General features: G+C 31.1%; 1 protein-coding gene across 1 annotated transcript in view; it reads left to right on the top strand.

The window, feature by feature from the left end:
• LOC132945689 (uncharacterized) overlaps positions 1 to 19683 on the top strand; it is a 38815-nt gene extending 19132 nt beyond the window's left edge. The window contains exons 19-28 of the mRNA XM_061015453.1: positions 3929 to 3986; positions 13414 to 13569; positions 13778 to 13984; positions 14087 to 14302; positions 14408 to 14566; positions 14628 to 14758; positions 14836 to 15003; positions 16045 to 16201; positions 18174 to 18374; positions 19372 to 19683. Coding sequence (XP_060871436.1) covers positions 3929 to 3986; positions 13414 to 13569; positions 13778 to 13984; positions 14087 to 14302; positions 14408 to 14566; positions 14628 to 14758; positions 14836 to 15003; positions 16045 to 16201; positions 18174 to 18373 — 1452 coding nt within the window. The 3' untranslated portion in view covers position 18374; positions 19372 to 19683. The remainder of the gene's footprint in view (positions 1 to 3928; positions 3987 to 13413; positions 13570 to 13777; positions 13985 to 14086; positions 14303 to 14407; positions 14567 to 14627; positions 14759 to 14835; positions 15004 to 16044; positions 16202 to 18173; positions 18375 to 19371) is intronic.
• The last annotated feature ends 6219 nt before the right edge of the window (positions 19684 to 25902 follow it).

The following is a 25902-nucleotide window of genomic DNA, read 5'->3' as shown; positions in this document are numbered from 1 at the left end:
TCTCCCACCTTCGTATGTCGGTACAACTGTATGTGTGTGTGTGTATGTGTGTGTGTTTCGAAGCAGTACACTTTTAATGGTTATGTACGATACACTTTCTTTTTGAAAACTTACTTGTTTATGTATTATGTACTTGTTTTTTGCACTCTATTTGTTATTATTTTTCTGGAGTCATGATTTTCAAGGATCCAGAAGCAAATAATCAATCACAGTTTTTAAGTTCAGTACTACATTCAATAGCTTCGTGAACTGTATAATATACATAATTAAGTCTTATATAATTATTGTAATTTTATGAAAATATTTTATTCGAACTGTCATTCTAATCAATTTTTGTATTTCGTATAATTAGTTTTTGACTTATGTGTTATAATTCTTAACAGTTCTTAAAATAATTGCGAATTAAAATAAATTATAATAGGTAACTGCATATGAACCAATTTCGCATTGTACTTAGATTAATGGTTTCATAATTATTACTATTTTATGTAATATGTATTATGCAATATATTGACATTGTTTTTGACAACCAATACTCAAACGAGTATTTTTTAAGTTATATAATTTTTATACTATGTTTCTGTATACAATAGATTTGAAAACTTAAATGATTTGAAAAAGTTTTGAATTATTATTGACATATCAATACCAAGTATGAATTGTTAAAATGACCCTGCATAATAAAATAATAAATCCTACATCAAATATTAAGTCACGAAACATAATATAATTTATTAAAATATTTTTCCAGGATTTCTATCCTTAGACTAAACATTTTAACAACTCAAAAAATACAAATTTGAATTCAGATATAGAGAAATAAAAATTTCAAGAAAATTGCCACATTTTATTGGAACGTTGGAAGTGACCAATCTAATTTGTTTTGTGATGCATAGTAAAATTTCTTATAACTGTTTTTTATGGTCAAGCATAAAATGTACGCTAAGAATAAATTATAAAAGAATAGGGACCCCCCGCGTCCCACCCAAATTAATCAAATAATTATCATAATAAATTCTTTATATTTTATTTTCGAGTATTATTAGTAACATTAAGGTGTGTGACCATGAATATGCAGTTCGGGTACATGGCGTATCCGTTTCTTCATTATCCCATGGTTATAATGTTAGGCTGATATAATATTATTTAATGACGATACGATAAATCGAAGTCCCAATGGTTGTAACAGGGCTGTGTTCGGAATTTAAATACGAACAATTTTAAAAACTCATAAATGCTTAATTAATACCGATAGTAAATTAAAAAAACCAAGTAATACAATAAATAAAATACAACTTTTACCCAGACTTGTGCAACGATTTCTCTTATGATATCTCTAATATGTTTTGCGTAAATTCATAATGTTTCTATTTTTTTCTATCGTCCTGCGTATTTTTACCATTTCATAATTATTCCTACATAATTAAGAATTGTCTCACCAACGATACTAAAGCGCTCACACTATACATTTTTAGCATAATATCAGAGCTAATAGTTTACCCATACACATCTAGTTACAGGATTGCATTGTTTCCACCAAATTAAAAAAAAATGTTGGTTTTTTGTATCCACTAAATCAATTTTCTTTCAAAATTATTTTGGTATGTGATTTTAGAATCAAATGTTATAATTCTGGTTATATTATTATTTTGTCATATTCTGAAAATTATATTTCCAAAAATAATACTTTTCCAAGAACAGTTTTGTTCAATTCGAGTGATAGTTTATGCGTAACAAAAATAATTGAAAATCATTCCATGTCAATTATCACCAACAGTATTACAAATCGTATCATTATATTATTATATTTTAACTAGAGATGTAAAATTTACGTAAATTTATAAATAATATAAAATATATCACATTTGTGTAAGCAATTTAATTTTTAAACTACATTTTTATGAATTTTTTTTTGCTCTAATAAGTAGAAACCTTATAACTGTATTAATTAATTATAACAACATCAAAGTCCGAGGAACCCCCTATATGCTCATCCTGTGGCGTCAAGTTAACGATCAAACACATCATGACCGAGTGTAACACATACCGCGATGCAAGGGAACACAACCAACTTCCGGAAGACATATTTGAAAGCCTCGGACCTAACCTACCAGTCTCCAATATAATAGCCTTCCTTCAACAATCTGGTTTGCTCAAACTAATCTAATAATCTATACATATTAAATCATATTTATATTATTTTTTATCGTTCTGTATTTTTTTTCTCTCTTTTTAACACATAACATGTTGTAACAATATTATACATTATATATCCCAATGGCCTTGCTGCCGAGGGTTTTGTTTTCTTAATAAAAAAAAAAAAAAAAAAAAAAAACATCAAAGTCCCAATCATGACATAAAACACAATTATCAAGTATTTTAAATATGTCAATTGCATCAGTAAAAAATTATCGTAATATATTCTGAGTGGTGAATAAGGTTAGGTTTTAGACCGGGATTGAACATTTTTTTAGAAACAATTTTCGTCTGGATTTAGGGCAATTTAAAACTTTTAATAAATAAATATAGATTTGAAAAGTGTACAATTTTGATAAGAAATGATATAAAGACAAATAATTGCTGAACCATTTAGTAAATTTTGGTATATTCAAATTAGCAAGGAATCAAGATATGCATGTAATATATTATTCTGAGTGGTGAATAAAACTTGAGCTTAATATGATATGCGTATCTGATGCCAGTTATGTTTTAAGTTGCATGAAAGGGAAAGTGCTATTAGTAATAGGTACTTTAAATGGTGGTTTAAATTTCATAATCAAATTATCAAGGCCGGGCAAGGTAACTATATCGTTAAGTTAAGTTAATAAAGAAAAATTTAAGATTGCTAGAGTTACAAGTTGATTAGAAATAAAAGTAACTTAACTCAGTTACAAATCAGTTACTTTTTTGTCATACAAAATTAATGTAACCGGAGGTATTTTTATATTTTAATCAATAATGAAATCTAAACAAATCAATTAAATAATTTCGATGTATTTGTTACGTAATGGTCCAAAACTATACCATACAGCTCCATAGATAGAAATATAAAAACAAAATTTTGAAATATAATTTTAGGTCACTGTCCACACGTTACACAGTAGTCGGACAATTTTTTTTAGAACTTAATCTACTTCCTATACATTTGCATTATTTACACCGACGGGCCAAGTTATCGCTGTAATTCCACGAATGAATAAAAATATAATAATAAGTGATACGTAATATTTGATAATATTAATAATGATTAGGTAATTAATAGTGAATATTATACAAACACGTTATACTGAAATGTGAATAGTTATATTTTTCTTTGATTAATGACGTGGTTATCCCTAAAACATTTCTGATTATAATATATGTATATAATATATTCTGAATATACAATATATTAATAACTATTATTATAAATTCATATTTATTAATTAATTTAAAAATTAAAAATATATAATCCACTATAACCCGTGACCCAAACCTCCGAGAGATGGGTTTTAGTACGAGTGTCTACTCATTTATATATTTTATCTAATTGATATAATATAATATGATAAGTAAGTTATTAATAATATATTAATTATATTTGTAGCATATATGTATTATAATTTAATTTTAAAAAAGTTAGTTATATTATATTATTACCATATTATACTACAAAACAAGAGACCGATAACACTCAAGCATTCTGTGTCTAGAACTCAATAGTGTAGTAAAGTTGTATTGATATTATCGTCTCTTACATAGAATTATCTGATTAAGTAAAAAATTAATAAATTCTCTACAGATATTTTTAGTGTTTAATATAGGTATCTACATTTTGTTACTATTCATTATTATTCATTATTATCTATTATATTTATTTGTTCGTTTGATATAATTTATGAATAATATTTATTAAATATATTTTTTAAAAAAATTTCTTTAATTTCAGCACACAATGTCAATAAAGGTGGCGTATTTCTGGATAATATTTTCATGTTTAATTTTCGGTACGTAAAAATATAGTTATTAATAAATAAATTGATAAGTTATGTTTTGAAGACATTATGTTAATATAATATTCATTATATTTAAATCAGGGCTTAAATTTAAAAAAATATACGGTTTTTGCGTTTTCAGATATTTAAACGTTATTCTATATTTTAAAGTTTATTGTTATTGTACTTTCAAATGTTATTTGATTTTTTCCTTTTTTGTTTCCTGATGAACATTAATTTTAATTTTTATAATTTATATTATTATTTGTGGTATAGATAAGTAATTAACTACATTTTAACGTAAGAACTATGACTATCATATTAGTAGAACATTTTGCCCGGTATAGGTAAGTAGCTATAACTGGCAAGTTAGTGTTAGTCTAGGCGCTAGGTATCAAATATTGCTTAAATATTATGGCATAAATGAAAGACGAAATAATAGATTTTATTGAAAAAAAATAATACAACTTGAAATAGCATAATAATGTTAATGATATGTAATTACTTAGTAGGTAGATAAGGTAAGTAAACCAAACCTTTGGGCTTCCAATTTTTTATCGTATTGAAATTTAAAAAACAGAAATAAACTTATATTCTATTAAATTCAATATTTATACATTTATTTTGTTACGTTTATTGATTTCGTTAGTTTTTTTTCATTTTTTAAGCTATTGCTTTTATTGTGGGCCTGGCGTGGTGACTGAAATAAAATTTTTCGTAACGAAAAAGTGCGACCGTTGATGTTAATATTATTATTTAGTCACGTGACCGACTGATCCGAATGAAACGACTGAACAACACGTTACTTTAGGGGCATACACATCGTGCTATTTTATTATAGCCTGTATGTTGAATTAATATTAAAATTACATCAAAATAACTAAAATCGTTATTTTTATTTTAGATTCTGAGCGAAGCGATGAATGTATTGATTTTACAATGATATGTGTTTTTTTTTTTGTAAAAGTGCTTGGATTATCTTCAACAGTAACTTTTCTGATAGGAAAATGAATCTAGTTGGTACTTTGGGGGGTCAAAAGTAAATGTTTCCCAGTCGTTTTCAAAAGCGACATGAAAAACAAAAGAAAAATTAAGAGAAAACGGGCATTTTTACGCAAAATCTGTAGGGTTTTGGTGTAACTCTAAAAAAAAAAATTACCGTACGTACATGAAATTTTGAATGAACGTTTATATTAGCATTTTCTATACACCATAACATTTTTACTTATTTTGAGCTGTTTACGGACATTGTCAATTTCCATTTTATTAGTTTTTTTTTCTATAAATATCAATACAATTTTATCTGTTGGTTAAAAAGCTTGAAAATTTAATAGAAGGCTCCTAGGTTATTGTTTCAAAGGCAGATGAAAAAAAATTAAAACTCCTTAGTCACAGTTTTTATTTATAAGCATTTAAAGTTCAAATCTTGACAAAATACGGAAAAATCACGAAAAATAGCAAATTATTTTGAGTTGAGAATTCATAAAAATTTTTCTTTTTAAATCTAAGATCTGAAAATGTGATATAAGATTACTCATAAGTTTGTCTATCTTTATCGAAAGAAAAATATCTACAAGAAACTTAAATTAAATTTTTATGAGTGTCTGAAATTTATATTTTTACAACATTTGATATTCACTCGATTTCTCATGTAACAATTTTCTTATTTTATTGTAATTAAAAAACGAATGACTGTAGATACTTGAAAATTTCACTGAATGTTTATATTAGCATTTTCTATACACCATAAAATTTTGAAAATATTTTGAATCTTTTTGAGCCTTTTACGGACATTGTCAGTTTTTAATTTTTTTAGTTTTTTTTTCTATAAATATCAATAAAATTTTATTTGTTGGGTAAAAAAGCGTGAAAATTTAATATAAGGCTCCTGATATACCGTTCTAATAGCAGTTGAAAAATATGAAAAATACATAAGCACAATTTTTTTTTATAAGCATTTAAAGTTCAAATGTTGACAACATTTTAACATTTATCAAATTTATAATTTATTAATTATTTTGTAGTTAAAAATGTATAAAATGTTTAACTTTTAATCAAATATACTTGGTAATATCATAGGCTGACTGACCGTATTCGATCAGAATCGTTTTTTTTATGCAATGATATTATATCATTGAATTCAAATTTAACACCATCCATTACAGTGCCCCATTTGTAACCTACTGTACATCAGAGCGAAATCCACTTATCCACCTTTTTGTTCGTTACTGCGGTGATAAACAAAACGTTAGAAATTAAAATCCCATTTTTAGCGGTTTTTGTAATTTATCGGTGATTTTTCCCGTGACATTAAATAACAATTGAAAAAATCGAAATCATCTTGATCTAATTTGCTAAAAGATTTGATACTATATGTCTAATTTTATTCTTAGTACTTCGATAATTATTGTAGATATTGTTTGATTATCAAAGATGAACTAATGGACGTTCACTCTGTATTGTACGTTCATCGATAACACTTATAACTTTTAACATAATACTTTGAAAGACTTTTCTTTTTTTCTGTTAGACAATAGTGAAAAAGTTGATTGAAATGTTAAACAATAGTGAAAAAGTGGACACTCACCATCAATTAAAATCATATCAACTTTTTCACTATTGTTTAACATTTTAAAGAAGAAAAAAAGAAAAATCTTTCAAAGTATTATGTTAAAAGTTATAAGTGTTATCGATGAACGTACAATACAGAGTGAACGTCCATTAGTTCATCTTTGATAATCAAACAATATCTACAATAATTATCGAAGTACTAAGAATATAATTAGAAATAATGTACTATTATCAAAGTACTAACAATAAAACCTGAAATAATTCAATAACTTTTATCGCACAATAATAACGCAAATTACAACGTCATTGTCAATTTAGTTGGTAAATTAATTAAATTTAAATTATCTATACATTTTTTTTTAGGTAATTTTGTATTAAATTATTTAAATGCATTTCATTTTAGTTCAAAAATGATTTACTTTTGTTTGAAATTCAAGCGTGTAATGTTTTTGGTAAAATCGTAAAAATTTAATTATTTTAAAAATTCCCAAAAGCTGTAACTCATTCAATTTTAGGTTTAGAACTATGTAACTATGTATAACCTATTTACGTAGAACCTTGTTTTAAAAATTCAATTCTTTGAACTTTAAATGCCTATAAAAAAAAATTGTACATATGTAATTTCAATATTTTTCAACTGCTATTGTAACAATATATCAGGAGCCTTGCGATACATTTTCACGCTTTTTTACCCAATAAATAACATTTTATCAATATTTATAGAAAGAAAAAAATAAAAAAGTTTAAAACTGACAATGTCCGTAAACAGCTCAAAAAGAGTCAAAATGTTTACATAATTTTATAGTGTATAGAAAATGAAAATATAAACATTCAGTAAAATTTTCTTGTTTCTACAGTTATTCATTTTTGAGTAACAATAAAATAACAAAACTGATACATAAGAAATTGAGTGAATATCCAATGTTATAAAAGTATGAAGTTCAAACGCTCATAAAAATTTAGTTTGACTTTCTTGTGGACATTTTTTTTTGTTGATAAAAGTAGACGAACTTATAAGAAACCTTGTATTACATTTTAATATCTTAGATTGAAAAAGAAAAAGTTTTATGAATTCTTAACTCAAAATAATTTGATAATTTTCGTCATTTTTCTATATTAAGTCAAGATTTGAAATTTGAATGCTTATAAAAAAAAACAACTTTGACTAAGTATTTTTAATATTTTTCAAATGTCAATGTAACAATATAGTAGGAGCTTTGTATTAAATTTTCAAGTATTTTTACTCAAGAAATAAGTTTTATTGACATTCATTTTGACTTCTCCAATGTACCTACAATATTCACTTTCCCATCGAACAAGATACTGAAGTTGAAAATAGAATTTTGACTACTTATCGTGTACAAAGACACAAAATAAAAAATTTAAAAAACACATATCATTGTAAAATCAATACATTCATCGTTCCACTCAGAATCTAAAATTATTATTGATTTTGCATATAACATAACCATTTACTAGAATAGGAAATTAGAAATATGTGACTAGTTGCAATCTGGGAGTAGGGAATGGTTCTTGGATACTCGGTTGGTAACAAAAATCTTAAAAAACTTTTGATCGGTAGTGAGCTATGACAACATTAAGGATGAATCTGTCCAGGCACGCACTTGTGAAACCGGAAGAACAGACGTGATTTTCAGATGGAGTCGTTGTAACAATTGAGCCAATAAAAGGGCCGCACATAACTCTAACCTAGGTATGGTGAGAGACTCGTCCTTTTCACTACCTTTCAAAGGAGTGACCTTTGTCTTTCACGTCACCAGGGAGATGGACATCTTGTCCGTCCTATCGACAACGCAGAGGTACACCGTTGCACCATAACCCTTCTGGGACGCGTCGGAAAAACCTAATAACTGGACATCCAAAAATCCTCTGGTGTCAATATGACGAGCAATTTCTATGTAGCCCAACGAAGGCAACTCTGCCAAAAAATGACGCCACGCTGTATGTAGATGTAGAAGAAGCGGAGTGTCTCACTCTAATTGTACCTGCCAAAGTTGTTGCATGAATGAGGTCGAACAATCTAGCAATGTCAGATAATACTCCTCCCTTTGTATATTGGGCGTGTCGTCGACATGTATCGGTAACCCCCCAATGGAGGCCGAGTAACTTCAATGATGACTCGTCCTTAGGTTCAAATAAAGGACAGTTAGCTCGATATTCAGGCGGAATACAATCCTAAATCTTCAAGCTATGATATGATTTTTCACCTGACTCAATTCCGTTTCCGTATTCCGTCCTACCACAATGTCGTCGACGTAGGTATATTTAGTTACGACGCCCTTGGCGATGGAAAATAGTGGTTCAGAGCATACGTTCAAAGCGTGTAAGACACGTATGGCCAAGAACGGAGCGGAACTCAAACCATAAGTAACTGTCAATAGTTCGTACTCCTGGATCTCCTGTTCCGGGGAAGGTCACCAAAGGATGTATTGGAACACGCAGTCTTCATCACGAAAATTGATCTGACGGTACATTTTAACAATGTCGGCAATGAAAATATATTTGTATAATCGACATGTGAGTAACAATTCACTTATGTAATTTTGTAATTTCAGCCCAACGCAAAGAATATCATTGAGAGAAACCTCTCACGATAACTTCGCCGAAGCGTCGAAAACGACCAGTAATGTGGTGTGGTATTTAATATTTACCAGGTCGGGTAGCAATCTTCATGTGACCTAATGACAGATATATATTCATGGACGATCGAAACAACTCGTACAACGGTTTGTATTTTTGGAGGCGATTTTACAAATTCAGTAGACGTTTCATAGCTAGAGAACGAGATTCTCCGAGTTGACATGATGACGAACGAATTTCGGACGTTGGCGTGGATATCTGAGTACCATCGTCCTTAGTGAAAATGTGGTATCGAAACGGTAAGGCAACACAAAAACGGCCAACTGCACTTCGTGATGTAGAATTGGTAAGCCACCTCTCACACATCTCGTCTTCTGTGATAGGAACTGCGAGTTTGACGGGTTATTCAATTGACCAAAACCGATGTAATAGAGTGTCTATCGACGGACTGGATGTAATCGAAAATGATATGCACGGGGCGGAAGCCCGTCCAAGTGGGTTCACTAATGCCATTATAATCCATCCCAGAAGGCTATCCATAAGCCATAGCTGATGGAAAACCGACAATGTGTATTACGACTACCCACCTATAAGAAATGGATAGAAATCAGGTCCAAGTAGCATGTCGATCTGAGACGGACTGTCGAACTGGAGCTAATACTAGATGTTGATATTGTATGCGTATATTTGGTGGTAGTGGCGAAGACAGAAGAATATACGTTAATTTGGGAAGTATTATTAAGTCGTGTCAATTGAATTTCGGACTCGACGTATGGTGTGGTATAAACGAACAAGACGTGCTACCTCTTACTTGGGTAATTGGACTTTGAGATAAGCCCACTATATCACTTTCACATTTCCGTCGTAACAATCCAATGCGAGCTACGCAATCTGTAGTAATTGCCGATATTTGGGATCCACTATCAAATAATGCGCGCATGAAATGATAGTTACCACGCGCATCTAGAATTCGAACAATGGTTGTACCCAATAACACTGTACTGCCGGACGCTGACATACCCAAAAACTTTGTATTGGTACTTCCACCCTCCCCACCATTGATTGGTCTTCCGGATTGGGGGTGGTCGTAGGTTCTGATTCTGACTGAAAATGTAACAAAGTGTGATGGCGTTGTTGACATTTTCCACAATGGTATTTGGACTTACACGTGTCTACTAACTCATACACGAAAAACATAATTTATTTGTTCGAAAGTATTCCCGGCGTTGTGGCACGGAATATGTTTTAAATTCTGAACAGTGATACAAAAAATGTTCACCACGATTACAAATAGTTTAATGTTTTGACTTGTTTAATTTTGACAAACACGACTTATGAACAGGGTTACTCGCGGCGGTTAACGCTAACTTCAGCGCGATAGATGTTTGAGATTTATTAGATCGAGCTTCAGTCTTGTGAACACCCTGTATGTTGTCCAATATCTTCAAACGCTTTTGAACAAAAGTGACGAGAGTATCAAAATTCGGAATAGTGGATTGACAAACACCCACTTCAAACAACTGACGTGTTGTCGGATCTAATACACGTGAACAGAATAAAACAATATAAAACCCGCGAGATCGTCGACTCCGAGTAATTTTAACGCAGCGACATTTTCTTTAAAAATATTTAAAAACGTGGTCAGAGATAGTTTCGATTCTTGAGCGATCGGCTTGAAGGCTAAAAACTAATCCAAATGAGTAGTTGCGATCAATCGTTTGTTTTCGAATCGATCAGTGAGCGCTGCCCACGCGACTGAATAATTCATCACCGACAATGAAATTGATTTAATTACGGATACCTGCAGAACCGGTCAATCTCTGTGACAGAAGATGAAATTTGTGTACATCGTAGATACCGGAATCGTCGTGTACGAACGCTTTAAAAGTATCACGGAACGCACACCACTTTGTTATGGACCCGTTGAACGACGGCAATTCAATTTTTGAAAGTGCACTAAACGATTGCCGAATAGACACCGGTTGTATAGCCACGGTTGCTTCCGACGTGCCATCAATCATTTTGTAAATTTCGTCAACAACGGCTTTGACGGTATCCGTTACTGGCGAATCGACCGATTCGTACTCATCGGAACGACCGACAATGACCAATGAATTTTTAATAACAGTTTGTTTAGCTTTAAAACGTGAAAAAAGATTATCTAACCGTTTCACACTAGCGGATAATTGTTCCCGTTTCCTGGGATCACTCATAGATAACTTCGCGACGCTCAAAATATCGGATATTGATTTTTGTGCGCGGTTCCATGCAATACGCGCACATTCCAACGCTTGCTCGGCTGTTTCATCATTATTTTTAGTTTTCGGCGGGATAATCGACAAGTATTAGTGCAACGTGCCGATGTTAAAATACTAAAAGAACAACTTGCTACTAAAGACAACGATTTTGTGAACGACCCGGACCGTGGGACCATAAATGGGGCAACCTGATTTGAGCAGCCGTGCAGTTTGACGGCGTAAATTGTCGTCAGGTATTGCCCAATCACTGGCGATCGTTGGTGGACGGTTACTGCCCCGACGATGTACGGACACTAGCAGTGCAATGATAGTGGACGGTATAAAAATGGTGGAAATGGAAATAATATATAGGAATGTGGGAACCTTACAAACAATAATAATTTAATAAGAAATAATTGTAACACCAAATATCGATGGTAAAAAATATATACTATTAATTCAAATTATGTAAATAATAATAATAATGACATCAAATGGTGTTTATCGTGTAATGTTAGTCGTAGTGATAATAAATCATAAACATATATCGCTAATCTAGGCGAACAAAAAACTATTGATAATAATTAATAGGTACAAATTATATAATACGGCGGCGATGACGATATTACATAATCGTGCAAACATTTGTTTAATAACGGACGTCAAACATAAATAATATTATAATATTATGACCTAACCTTTATGCTGTGACTCGGGCTGGTATGAGGGCAGTTGGCTGGAACTTTGGCTGGTAAAAATGGTGACTGGACCACAATAAGGCCCAAGAACAGTACACGACAATAAGTAACGCACTATTTTGTCAGGTTTGGTGCATGAGTTTCGGCGGCGGAGCACGTTCGACCAGATTGTATCAATTGTACACGGCGAGCGGTAGGGCAAGCAGGCGCACGGGACAGCGATAGTCGTGGAACGAGACTTTGACCTTTGCTCGGGGAAAACCATGTATTCCAGCCACGACAGCTTATCGTGCACCAACAGACATATCATTGAATTCAAGTTTAATACAATCCATTATTCATTGACCCACTTGTAACCTACTGTAAAGCAAAGTGACATCCACTTACCTTCTTTTTTTTTATACTTTGTCTCAAATTTTTAATTTTTTACTGATATTTTTATTGATTGATTGATTGATTTATTATTATTATTTTTTTTTACTTCCAATTGTCCCTACGCCAAACCACCACGTCCAAACGACTACGTCCATTTGTCCTAGATCACAATAGTTTATAAAATTACACATTTTTATTAAACGCAGCTACATGGTTTAAAACAAAAAAAATTATATATATTAAAGGCTCATAAGATTTAATGACATCTATAGCCTCCGGAGTGTTGTAAAGGAAGGCATTTTCCTCTAAATATATATTTTAAATCAACCTGATGCGCTGGAAGTTTGAAGATAAATGTTACCATCACTTGTTTTTAATTATTAAGAAATATGATACAATATTGTAACTTTAGATACTGGGGAATAATTTTCACAATAGAAATAAATACCTATTTATAGTTATTCAGTTTAAACATAATGCGTTGTTACATAAGTACATCAAATGTATACAGTATACGGTATAATAATATATCAAATGACAAAATATCAATTTTTAAAATAAAATAACCACTTATGAATATGCGGCGATGAGTACAAACAAAAACGTTACAATTGAATTTGTTCTTATGGTAATCTATATAAATTGATATAAGATAGATGATTAAATTGAAACTATAAGTGTAGAAAGTAGCTACGTAGAGAAATGCTTGGTTTTTATATTTTATTGACTGATCAGAAACTTTGTCCCCTCCGGTTAGGTTAGGTTCTTTATTAATTGAAATGATGCCATCGTACATAATAAATATTAACCCTGGATGCAAGGTATAAATTATAATTATCATTTAATTATGATACCATTGAATTCAAACTATAAATGCTGATTAAAAAAATAATTAATAACCTTAATACAATTAACAATTTTTACGTATTAAATGCAATAATAATTCATTTTTTTCAGGATCAAGCATTTTGTGTGATAATATACAATATCAAGAATATGAACAATTTCAACAAATTCCACCAACTCAACAACTACGAAATTTTTCGACAACTCAAGTAATTTCACAAATTCATGAAATTCAAAGACCACCATTTATTCAATACCATAATATATGTATGTGTTTACTTAATGACTAACCCATACCCTTTTATTTATGTTAAAATTATTTGTTTTACAATAAATTGTATAAATTATTGAGGAAGAACAAATAATCGTTAGGTTAAGCATAATCGTTTGATGTACATTTTTAAATCATCGAAAATATGTCTATTCTATAGGTTTTATTAATTATGACTTATAATTATTTATATTTATATTTAAGCGAGATCATGCGTATTACCAGATGTCGAAGGAGTTGTATATACTTATGAAGATTCTAATGAAAGTTTATCTCCCGGGACATTAATTGATCATGGCGTTACCGTAAATGAGAACTGTATATTTGGATATTATAATGTATATCCCAATAGTTTTCGGGTTTGTCAGAGAAATGGAAAATGGAAAACTGCTCTTCATAAATTATGTTTGAGTAAGTTTTGTATTGTAATTTGTATGCTATAATATTTATATATTTACATATTATGAGTTTAATGATTTGTTATGTTTGATTATAATTTGTTTATATTTATAGAAATGTGTCCACCTCTTCTATCTGATAGTTTAGATATTCAATGTAGTTATAATGGTAAGTATGCTAATTGCTCAAATCTATCGATACCTGACACAATAGCAATACCAAAATGTAAGCCTGCTTATAATTTACCAAACGGACAAAAAGAGACTCCAATTGAATTACATTGTATGTCAAACGGAATATGGAATAATGAACTACGTATATGCGAACCAGGTAATTGTATTTTTAATCGTATAAAATATATAAATCTCCAATTTACTTAATTTGTACTGTATTCTTATTATTTTAATTTATATTTATATTCAAATCTTATTTTAGATTGTGGTAAACCATTTATCAAAACCCAAATATTGATCAAAAATGGCAAAACAGCAAATGTTGGAACCGCACCTTGGTATATCGCCATATATAAAAAAAAATCCAATTATGAATTCCTTTGTGGAGGATCAATTATTTCTCGAAATTTAGTCGTTTCTGGTATAATATTTGTACAACGAATTAAAAAAAAAAATGAAAATTAATTAAATATTGTTTTTAGCGGCTCATTGTTTTTGGAAAATAGGTATGCCATATAATATAACAATAGTCGACGATCTTTACAAAATTGTTGCTGGAAAATATTATAGAAACTTTGAAATTTTTGATATAGAAAATCCTCAAATTATAAATGTAAGTTATTTATAATTCAAAGTCTATAAATAATTTGTATGACATGTATAATATAAATTAAAAAAATCAATGTACAGGTGGATAGGGTTCATCTGAATGAAGCTTATTATGGTCTTTCCGGGTATTATGCTGAAGATATAGCTGTTGTTGTGTTACAAAACAGTGTTTCTTTTAGTTATGGTATTACACCTATATGTATGGATTGGAATGGTGATTACAAAGTATCCAATGGAGATGAAGGAAAGGTTGGTTTGTAGTATTATTTAAATTATGATTTAACAACAGTCAATAGCGTGCATTTAAATATTATTTATGGTTCTCCATTTATATGTATACAAATACCGTGAGATTATCCGCTAACGTTTGCATAAACATGTTATAATACTTAAATAAAAAAAGTGGGAAGTGAATACCACTCTGCTATGTAGGTTAAAGTGGGTAATTGTAATGGATGGTGTTATTTTTATTTGCAATGACATAATTATATCATTGATTTGAAAAATTATTATGAGAAAATTTCAAGTATCCACAATTATTAATTTTTGAATTAAAACATAATACTTAAATCAATAATAAATACGGTCAACCGGAATTAATTAACTTCTGGCTGATAATCAATTATCGAAAAAAACTTCAAACTCTCTTAACAAAATTAGTTTGACTACAAAGAAAATTCATAAAAAAACAATTGTGGATTTACTCTTAACTTTTTTTTAAGTTTTCATTAAAAAATACTTATGAGGAACCTTGAATTAAATGTACAAGTATACAAGTATTTTGAGACTGCGATTTATCGATGATATTTTTAAAAAAAGAAATAAAATGTAAATATTCTTAATATGCTTATAAATAGCTCAAAAAGAAATTAAATATAGAAAATAGTAGTGTTAACATGCAAGTATCTACGGTTATAACTCATTAGTATATTAGTTATATAAAAATAACTTTGCCATGGCGCGTTGGCTACAATCAATCACGCAACGTGGTTCCCGGGGAGTTTCGTAGTGTCAAAAACCTTACCACACATACACATGTTGCTAACCTTAAAGACTAACATTTGTTTTTCACTACGCATTTGGAAACTAATGTAAATTTTCCAAATTATCCTCTCAAAAATACCAACGAGTTTGACTTTTTAACGCTAATAGATATTGAATGTTGAATATCGAAGCATTATTTCTACAAGAATAAAAGTTTATAAAAACACACATCATAGTAAAGTCAATACATGAATCGCTCTGCTAAAAATGTATATTAAAATCTCAAACATTTTTATACTTTTACAGATTGTTGGTTGGGGAAAAACGGAAAATGGCAATTCAAGTCCCGTTTTATTAGAAACACGTTTACCATACATCGACATGAGGTCTTGCCGGAATATGTGTACACTTGAATTTAAACCATTTGTTACTCATGATAAGATTTGTGCCGGTTCTTCATTGGGTAATAAAATATTTAAACATTAATACTATATTGAAATTATTGATTTTTTTTATAAACTCTACTTTTATTAAATTAATGAATAACATTTTACAATAAATATAAAAATATAAAATTTATTTCTACAAGTAAATCAAACAAACTATATACATAGCAAGCCTACCTTTTCGTATCTATTGACTAACCCAATATTGAATCACGTCATTAAAGTTTTTTATGATTTATTGAATTCGTTATTTACTAGTTAATGATCTATAAAATAATAAAATTCAAAGGTAATCAAGCTGGCACAATTGTATTATAATGGGGTAAATCGACATAAGATTATTATTTTAGTATTATTGTATGTAAGACATTTTCGACTCAAATAGTGTGTATAAAAGTATACTCTTGGAAGATTCAATTTTTTCTGAGAAGATTAAACGATGCTAATAACCAATACTATGACAATTAAATCTTCATTGGTCAAATTTCAAACGATTGAAAGAAAATGATATCATAATGTTTATGGTGGGAAAAACTTTTATTAAATTAAAACAAGCATATAATAACCCACTAAGGTCCGTGAATAGTTGTTCAACATACTGCTTACCAAAATATTTTATTTCTGCATTGAAATTTGAGTCTCAGATCAAAGATAGAAAAGTAATGCTTTGAATATTTTTTATGGGATATGGTGGAGAAACACTTTGGTCGACGCGGTGGCGTGGTGAACAATTTTAATTAAAGGAGCCAAATATATTTTATCCACCCACCCACCCACGCACCAACCAACTCACAACAGGATGCATACCCAAATTTGCTGTTATCTCAACTCGCAATAGTTCATAATTTGGAAGCAATATATTTTACAAATCTATCACCACCACTAACACCACTAACCAAAATATCAACGGAGAAGTGGTTCAAATAAAACTGCCTCGCCATGCCACTGGTCAACAGTTGTCTGCGTCATTTGGAGAAGAAGTGATCCGAACAGGGACTGGAACCTTCATGATTTTTTCGGTTTCAGTTCTGTTTGTTTCTGAAAAAAACTAAAATTTCGGTTTCAGTTTATTTTCTGTTTTTAAAAAATAAAATTTTGAAAAAATATGTAACTTAAATAAGGCTTCAGGTGAGGTTCCAGTATTAAAATTAATTTAAATATTTGTTTTGGTGTGTTTCCAATATTCAAAGGGTTACGGTTCCAATACTGGTTAGGTAGCGGCGTCATCTCAGTTATTGTTAGACTAACCCAACTGCAACCACTTACTGACTGTCCGACGCAACATTTATTTCACGCAGATTTACATAAAATAGTGTCATAGTGGTTGAATGAAGGGAGGTGTAAAATTTCAGGTATTTGAACGTCACACACAGGATTTTGAAGTATTAAAATACAAAATATGCCTATACGGTCAAAAATAACTAATTATGGAAATTAAACATTGTTTTTTTTAATTATATACCTATATAAATACATTTAATATTTAGCGAATATGACTTATCTGGATAGCTTTGGGACTATAATAGGTGTGCCGTGTGCGTTTGAGCAGAATATATTGTGTTAACGCGTTATGGTGTCTTTAAGGTTTGTTAGAGGTTTGAATCCGGCCACGGGTGGCATTTTTCTTCGGGCAAGTCACAATGTCCGGAGAGAAGTGCCGCCATCCCTCACCTGGGCATGGCAGATACCTACGGGTGCCCACTAAAAAATCTGCCAAACCAAAACACACGTGTTTTCTAAACCTTCAATTCCTCCCTTACAAAAAAAAAACCAAACAGTCAATGGCCATAGTTGTTGGGCTTCAGGACCAATAAAAAAAAAATCTATATTTATTTATTTATATAAATGGACTTTAGTCCTATTACATAATATTACGCAAGCACAGTAAATGTTATACATGTTATGTGAGCTCTGATATACAGCTACTTTATTACCCAGCTGCATTCGTATGATTAATTAATGTAGTATAATTATGTATAATTTTTTTAGTTTCAGAACATAGTGTAGATCCGAGCGACAGCGGTGCAGGCTTATGCTTTTCACACTCTAAATTGTATTATTTAACCGGAGTAGTTAGCCTCAAAGATGTAGAAGCAAATAATTCAATCGTACTTTTTACATCAGTTCAGTACCACATTGACTGGATTCGTAGACTGTATATCGATTATATGAAAGTACTAAATAGTTAAGGTAATGTTATGAACATTATTTATTCCTATTATAATTGTCTGTAAACAGCCTGTATTGTCGAAAAAAGATAATATTTTTTTATTGGTTTGAGATAATATTATTTATGGTACCGAAAGGTATGTTTGAAAGAGATAAAAAGCGGTTACGATATGTTGATAGCCTGGAGTAAATGAAGAGTAGGTGGCTAATGTCACAAACCTTAGTTTTTTTGCAGTGTACATTAATCAATTTATATATAGGCGAAATTCCACTCATGCACTCACTCACTCACTCATTCATCGCAACATTTCAAAAACTACGAATTGTACATACTTGAAATTTGGAAAAGTGGTTCCTCTAAGGATCTAGATGTGCAATAAAAAAGGATTTTACGATATTTTCATTTTAAAATCGTTAGAAGGATCTTAGGTTCACGTGGATATTGTAACATTTGTTTGCTTATAAATGGCTGCAATTGGTTGCAGATTGTAATGGTAAGATGCGATGAGTATATGAGGTCGATTACACGTTCGAATAGAGTGGTAAAGAACAGTTTTCTCCGACCATCGTAGAAGAAATGTTCTGAAGACCCTGGTACTAGGCTGTATTATATGTTAATAGTTAATTTATGTATTAGTAGATACGTGTTTATGTAATATAATACGAGGGACCATAGGTATGCATTTCTAAACTGGTGTCATTTAAGACTGATTAGTGTTTTATTTCATGGCCTAAACTCTAAAGAGTGTGTATACAATTTTCATTCTACTACTTAATTATATTTTGTATCTAATATGTAGATAATAATGTTAAATAAAATATTTGTATTGAGGGTGTTTGTACAAGACACCACAACATATTATAGTTTCAAACCACATCTACCTCTTGCTATAGGTACCTTATCATATATGATTGTAATATAGTACTTGTTCCTCAGTTGTAATGATAATAATGTAAATTCTACTACCCAATGACTGTAGTATGTTTAAATCAAGTATAATGAATAAAATATTTTTAGTTTCAGTACATGGTGTTTATGAGGGAGACAACGTTGCAGGATTATGCTTTTTACACTCTAAACGTTGTTATTTTACCGAAGTAATGATTCTCAAGGATCTTGAAGCAAATAACTCAATCACAGTTTTTAAGTTCAGTACCACAATCGATGGATAATTAAGTCTAACAATAAGTAATGTTATGAAAATAATTTATTCGAACTACTGGAATAAATCTTTGTATTTCGTGTAATTATATTTTTACTTATGTGTAAACAAGTTATACAGTTCTTATAATAATTGTTCAATTAAATAAATCATAATAGATACCTACATATGTACCAATTTTGCATTGTACTTACATTAATGGTTTTATATTAATTACTATATTATTTACCATGCATTGTATTGACATTGTATTTGACAACAAATATTTGAACGAGTAATTTTATAGTTATATAACTTTTTATACCAATTATAATTTGTCTATATTTATGTTTACAACGATAGATTTGAAAGGTTGGATGATTTAAAATGTTCGCAATTATTATTGATATATCAAATAATGCCCAATAAAATAATAAATAATACATCTAATATTAAGTCACAAAGTATATAATTTACTAAAATATTTTTCTAGGATTTCTACCTTTAGACTAAACATTTTAACAACTCAAAAACTACACATTGGAATTCTGATATAGGTACATAAAAATGTTCAAAAAAATTGCCACTATTTTGGAAGTGTCCAGTCTAGGGCTGTTCGATTATTTTTTTTACCACTCGATTATTAATTTCACGTATTATCGATTATTTCGATTAATCGAAAATTAATAATCAAACAGAAAATCGATTTTTTAACGACCGATTAATCGATAAACTGATTTTTTTAATGACCGATTAACCGATTAATCGATTTTTTTTTATGACTGAGTAATCGATTAATCGATTTTTTTAATGACTGATTAACCGATGAATCGATTTTTTTACTAAGGGCAAATTGATTCCTTAACTTCTACACAATTTTAAACAAGATTTGCAGTAAGTCATTTAGATGTAGATGTCCACTTTTATATTATCCTTAATATATTCCCAATCATTGAACTCAAAACATCATATTAGCACAGATTTTCAAATTTAAATATTTAATCTATATTAGTAGGTATCTATCTATGAATTGAGAACTTTACATATTTTAAAGATAATCTGAGTCTAAAAATATTTTATAGTTTATAATATAAGACTAAACATTAACTATAACAATATAAATTATGAATAGTAATAAGTTGTGAATATACAAATGTTGCTGTATAAATGTATTATTATATTTACTATATACAGTCTCAGATGACGGAAATCGCAGCAGATAATCGTTCGAACTACTGCGGAAGAATCAGCTTTAGGCGTCACACAATATTACTAGCCCATATTATACCTCTATATATCTATATAGGTACTTCTTTTTTTTATATATACTGTTTAGGTTATACGACATTGTATTTAGAAACCACCTTCACTGGCTTCACTATAGTGTTATTATTATTATTATCGTACATCATCTCAGCTGAGGAATATTTTGTCCAGAACGTATTTATAATATATAAGTATATACGCATAATTATTTAAATTCATTTTATATGAAACGTAAAAATTATAATTATATATATTAAAATATAATTATTTATCGCTAAATAAATTTATGGCGTTTTAGCATGCTCCGGTCGTATAAATATAACTGTTATTATATTATAATATTATATATGTGTACATTTGAACCGACTACCGAGTGCAGTTTATTACGAATCTATATTACATATTATTATAGTTTAGAGTAAACGCGATAAATATTTTGTCCTTTTCCGTATAATATGATATAATTTTATAATAACATTTTGGAAGCTATGCAGGTACGATGAAATTTAAAACGACGACCGCACAAATGTTGCCAAAGGAAATGTTAACAAATCATGTCGCGTGTGGGTGTCGCTGGTAGAACGGTTGCCCGGTAGCCGTGTACGGCGTATTATTATATACGTTTTTGCTGTCCGGATCTTACTTTACCGAGCAAACACACGATAATAATACATAATAATATTATATTTAAAAATACGATTTACAATCGAACGAAATTGTTCGAATGCGCACAATTCGACGTGATATTTACTAAGCTAATATATTATCTAAGAGCAGTCGTGGGTCCCCGTCGCGTATCATAGTATACAGCTAATAATTAAATAATATCTATATACAATTATTTTGAATTTAATATGCGTATACGCACGCTGCAGTAGACGTTTGCTGAGAAATTCCGTTCATAAATATACTGTAAAAACCAAAATTAATAAATTGCATATTATAATATAACTTGATACACGTCACAGCACGTGTATACAGTGTACGTGGGTGATATAAGACGTGTCGTGCTAGAGTTCATATTTTGACTAAATTTATCAAAATGTCGAAAATTATCAACTATTGTAACTAAACAATTATAAAATTTTCAATTTTTATAGCTAATGGATTGAAAGGTTAAAACAAATATTCTCATAAACAGTTGTAACGATTGTCGTCATCGACATCGTACATTCATCCTTTTAGTGAATTTCATAGGTATTAAGACCAAGAATAACGTTTTTAGTTATTTTGTTGTGATTTAAAAATATTATTTGTGGGTAGGTATATGAAACTTTTAAAATATATTATTATATTTTATAAGTCTACACAATAACATTTTTAAATGTGATTTTTTGGCAAAAATGAATTTAACCTACTTTAGTAGATATCTACTAACGTCTAATACTAAAATTAATCACAATAATATCATAAAATATACCTACTTGGTAATATTATAGGCTTAAAGTCGGTCCTATATAAATTATTATACATTCACCTGACCAAAAATACCTATCATTATTATAATATTTTATTGATATATTTGATGCATGACAAAAACATTGCTATAGTAGTTAATACTTTGCATTGGTCCTCACAGTGGCATGTTCAGTGGAGCCCATTATTCTGTTGAAATAATTAAATATACAAATACACTCTAATACGTAAAAAAGAAACAATATTTTGTTTTAGTATAAACAATTTTATTAAGTTATTAACAAACAAATATAATTTTGGAATAAACTTTTTAAAGTTTGAATATAATCAAGTGTCAACGGATTGACGGCTCAAAATGGCCTGAAAAATTTTATCTATACAATATACAAACGGCTCAAAGTGGCCTTTTTTTTTTTTTTTATATTTTTATCATTTTTTTTTTATTATTTTTCATTATTTTTGTAACAATAAATGGCACAAAGTGGCCTAATTGTGGGGGGGGGGGTTGGGGGGGGAGAAAACACCAGACAAGACACAATAAGCAGGGGGAGTGGTACGTGATGGCGAGGTGCTTAAAGCAAAATAAGGCTACTGGTCACCTCTATACGTTCTCGCGGCACATCCCGCAGGCGGACGAGTGCAATGGCCAGCGCGTTTGCTCGTGGGTGACGACCATCATGACGGCGGGCGAAGTCCCGACCGCGACGGCCACGGGAGCAATGAGACGATTTGACGGCGAGCGGCTAGTGCGCGATGTTGTGCGCATCGACGATGTGCAGGTGCCGAAGACGACTGATGCGTGACGACGGCGACGGTGACCTAAAACACTGAGCGAGCAAAGGCAGCTGTTGGTGCTACGGAACCGCCGGCGACCGGAGACGTGACTCGACCGATTGCCACTGGGCAAAAATGGGAGAGGATCGTTGGACCGCGCTGCAAAGGTCCTTATCCTCTCCACGTAATTTTTGCCCTGACTCGACCGAGTCACCATCCGGTGGCCGTCCTGGAGTCGCGCATCGCCGTACCCTGAAACGTTATCCGTTTCCTCAAGTCCGGCGATGCTGACGTCCTTGTTCCTAGCTCAGCAGCTGTATCGCTCACCCGTTGTGTTTTGCAGTCTCCGCCGCCGCCGCCTTTGCGAGTCGTCTTCATGCGCTCTGCCATCGTCGTGGTACCGTCGGGGCGGTATCGTTGCCCGCGCCGGTTCAGCTAGCCACCGCCGTCGTCGTCGTCCACCGCTCCTGGTGTGACCGAAGCAGCCGAGTCCGCGCCGAGTCGTCTTGATGGTCTCGCGTGTCGGCAACCGCGAGCGCGCGACGCTGGCAACTGCGATCTCGTCTTTCTGCGGGTGGCCGGAAAACGTATAGGGTGACTTACCGCCGGACACCATAAAGTGCTCTTTCACGTACCACTCCCCCGTCGCCGCCGTCTTGTCTTGGTGTCTTCGTCTGGGGGGAGGGGATGACTACACTGCTGGCTTCAAGCTTTCCGGCAACAACCACACAGCAGCAGGCGCTTTACGCTCTTCCACGTGGCGGCGATAAACCGCCTTGTCCTACCACGTGTCTTTATCTGAACTGCTGTAGTGGTTGTTCCCAGTTCTATTTCCCTTTTCAATGTAGTCATTTCCTCTTCTTCATCAGACGGAATTGTGTCCGCCTTTTGATTGTCAACCAGCATGCTATCGTCACCAATGCATTCGGTGACAGCATCATTTTCCTCAAATAACCATTTAATAGCATGTAGAACCTCCTGCTCTTCATCGTCGAGTGTTCGCTCTAAAAATTTTACTTCCGGTTGGAACTCTTCGTCCTCTATTGTCATGACCCATGTTTCGACGCGTTCTACAACATGAATCATCACAATCTCTTCCACGAAGTCGCTAGTGATGGCCATTTTGATTTTTGGTCTATTCAGGTCGGACGTTAAACTGCAAGTGAACTCGAAGTTCGATACAAAATCAGTTTACTCGAAAAATTCGAGCATTTCCCAGACGACGGGTACACAGCGACGCGAGTATGGTCGTTACGAAGTCGTTTGTTCTAATCAACAATCGTTAGGATTTCGGTCCCGTTTATTTTTCCAAGACCATTATTAATGATTATATTATTATGTATTCATTGTTCCATTAAAAATCTAAAAAAAATTTACTTAGTACTTAAGAACATCAATTATGCTACTTGCTACTATGGCTATACGAGGATAATTATTGTTAGGTACCTACATGAATAGTTAATCATAATAAACCAGACTAATTTTTTTTTCAGTCATCTTGACTGTGACTTTTTTAATTCAAACATAGAATAGTAAATATTCTATTAAATGAACAAAATTATTTTTATATACATATCATGTAATAAGTTAAGCTAAAGCTTGAGTTATTTATTATTTTTAAGAAATTAAAACTTATAAAAATAAAACATACAAATGTACCTTTATTAATAATATAATTATTAAAACATAACATTTATCTTTATAATAATGTAATAAGTAAAACATACCCTTTGGCCCACACAATATGGTATAGAATACAAAATTCCATATGTTCTAAAAATAGAAGTTCATTCGAACCGTCAAAACAACGATTAATCATTTGATTAATCGGAAATTCGATTATTTGATTAATCGGAAATTTCGATTATTCGATTAATTGATTAATCGGAAATTCGATTAATTGATTAATCGAATTTCGATTATTTGGCGATTAATCGAGTTTTATAAAAACTGTAAAATAATCGATGGAAAAAAATAATCAACGTAATAATTGATTAATCGAAATAATCGAACAGCCCTAGTCCAGTCTATTTTGTTTTGTATGTATAATAAAATTTCTCATTACTGTTTTTACGTTCAAGCAATTAGACAAAATAATACACTAAAAATAATTAAAAAAGAATAGGGACTCCATCCCCCCACGTCCCACCCAAATAAATTAAATAATTATCATAATAAATTTGTTATAATATTTTTTTCCTGTTTTTATTAGTACAATTATGATCACACGGCGATATGGATAGGCAATTTGGGTACATTGTGTATATGTTAAGGTGAATGACGACTTTTGGTGAATGTCACATTCACCGAAATTTCTGGTGAATATCAATTTCTTCTTAGATGTATACATTCACTGGTGAATGTTGACATGCACCATCTGTTTTTGGTGAATGTTAACATGTTGTAAAAAAAGATGAATATCTAGTGATAAAATATTTTTTACGAATTAATTAACCATAAGTTAGGTTAGACTTTCCCCTTAAACTTGAGAACGTCTTCAACACATTTGTTATATTTTTCAGTACTCAAATAAAAATTGTTGTCTTCTCTTTTTGTACTTAATATAGCGTTAAATTGTTCGTAAAAAACTTCTCGTATGTTCTCCATTATACACGTGAAAAATTAGTAGGTAACTCGAACGTATCACAAATTCAATCAGTCACAACAGTCTACCTTTTCGTTCGTGTAAGCAAGGTAAATGAAATACGTCGACACTGGTCGATATAAACGTATTTTTCATCACTACTAAATTAGGTACGATGACTGACGTATCGCCAATTATGCGATTAAGCAAAAGCTTAGTATGTGTGAGAGAGAGAGATAGGTAGTGGGTACAGGCAGACAGACAAATACCGTAACGTTAAATGCCTAAATGTCTATGATAATATTATATAGATCATTAAACACCGTTCGATTAAATATTGTTGTGAACAATATCATATCTATAAACA

Source organism: Metopolophium dirhodum, chromosome 5 (genome assembly GCF_019925205.1).
Source record: "Metopolophium dirhodum isolate CAU chromosome 5, ASM1992520v1, whole genome shotgun sequence".
NCBI classification, from domain to species: domain Eukaryota; kingdom Metazoa; phylum Arthropoda; class Insecta; order Hemiptera; family Aphididae; genus Metopolophium; species Metopolophium dirhodum.
This window is presented reverse-complemented; position numbering and strand designations above follow the sequence as displayed.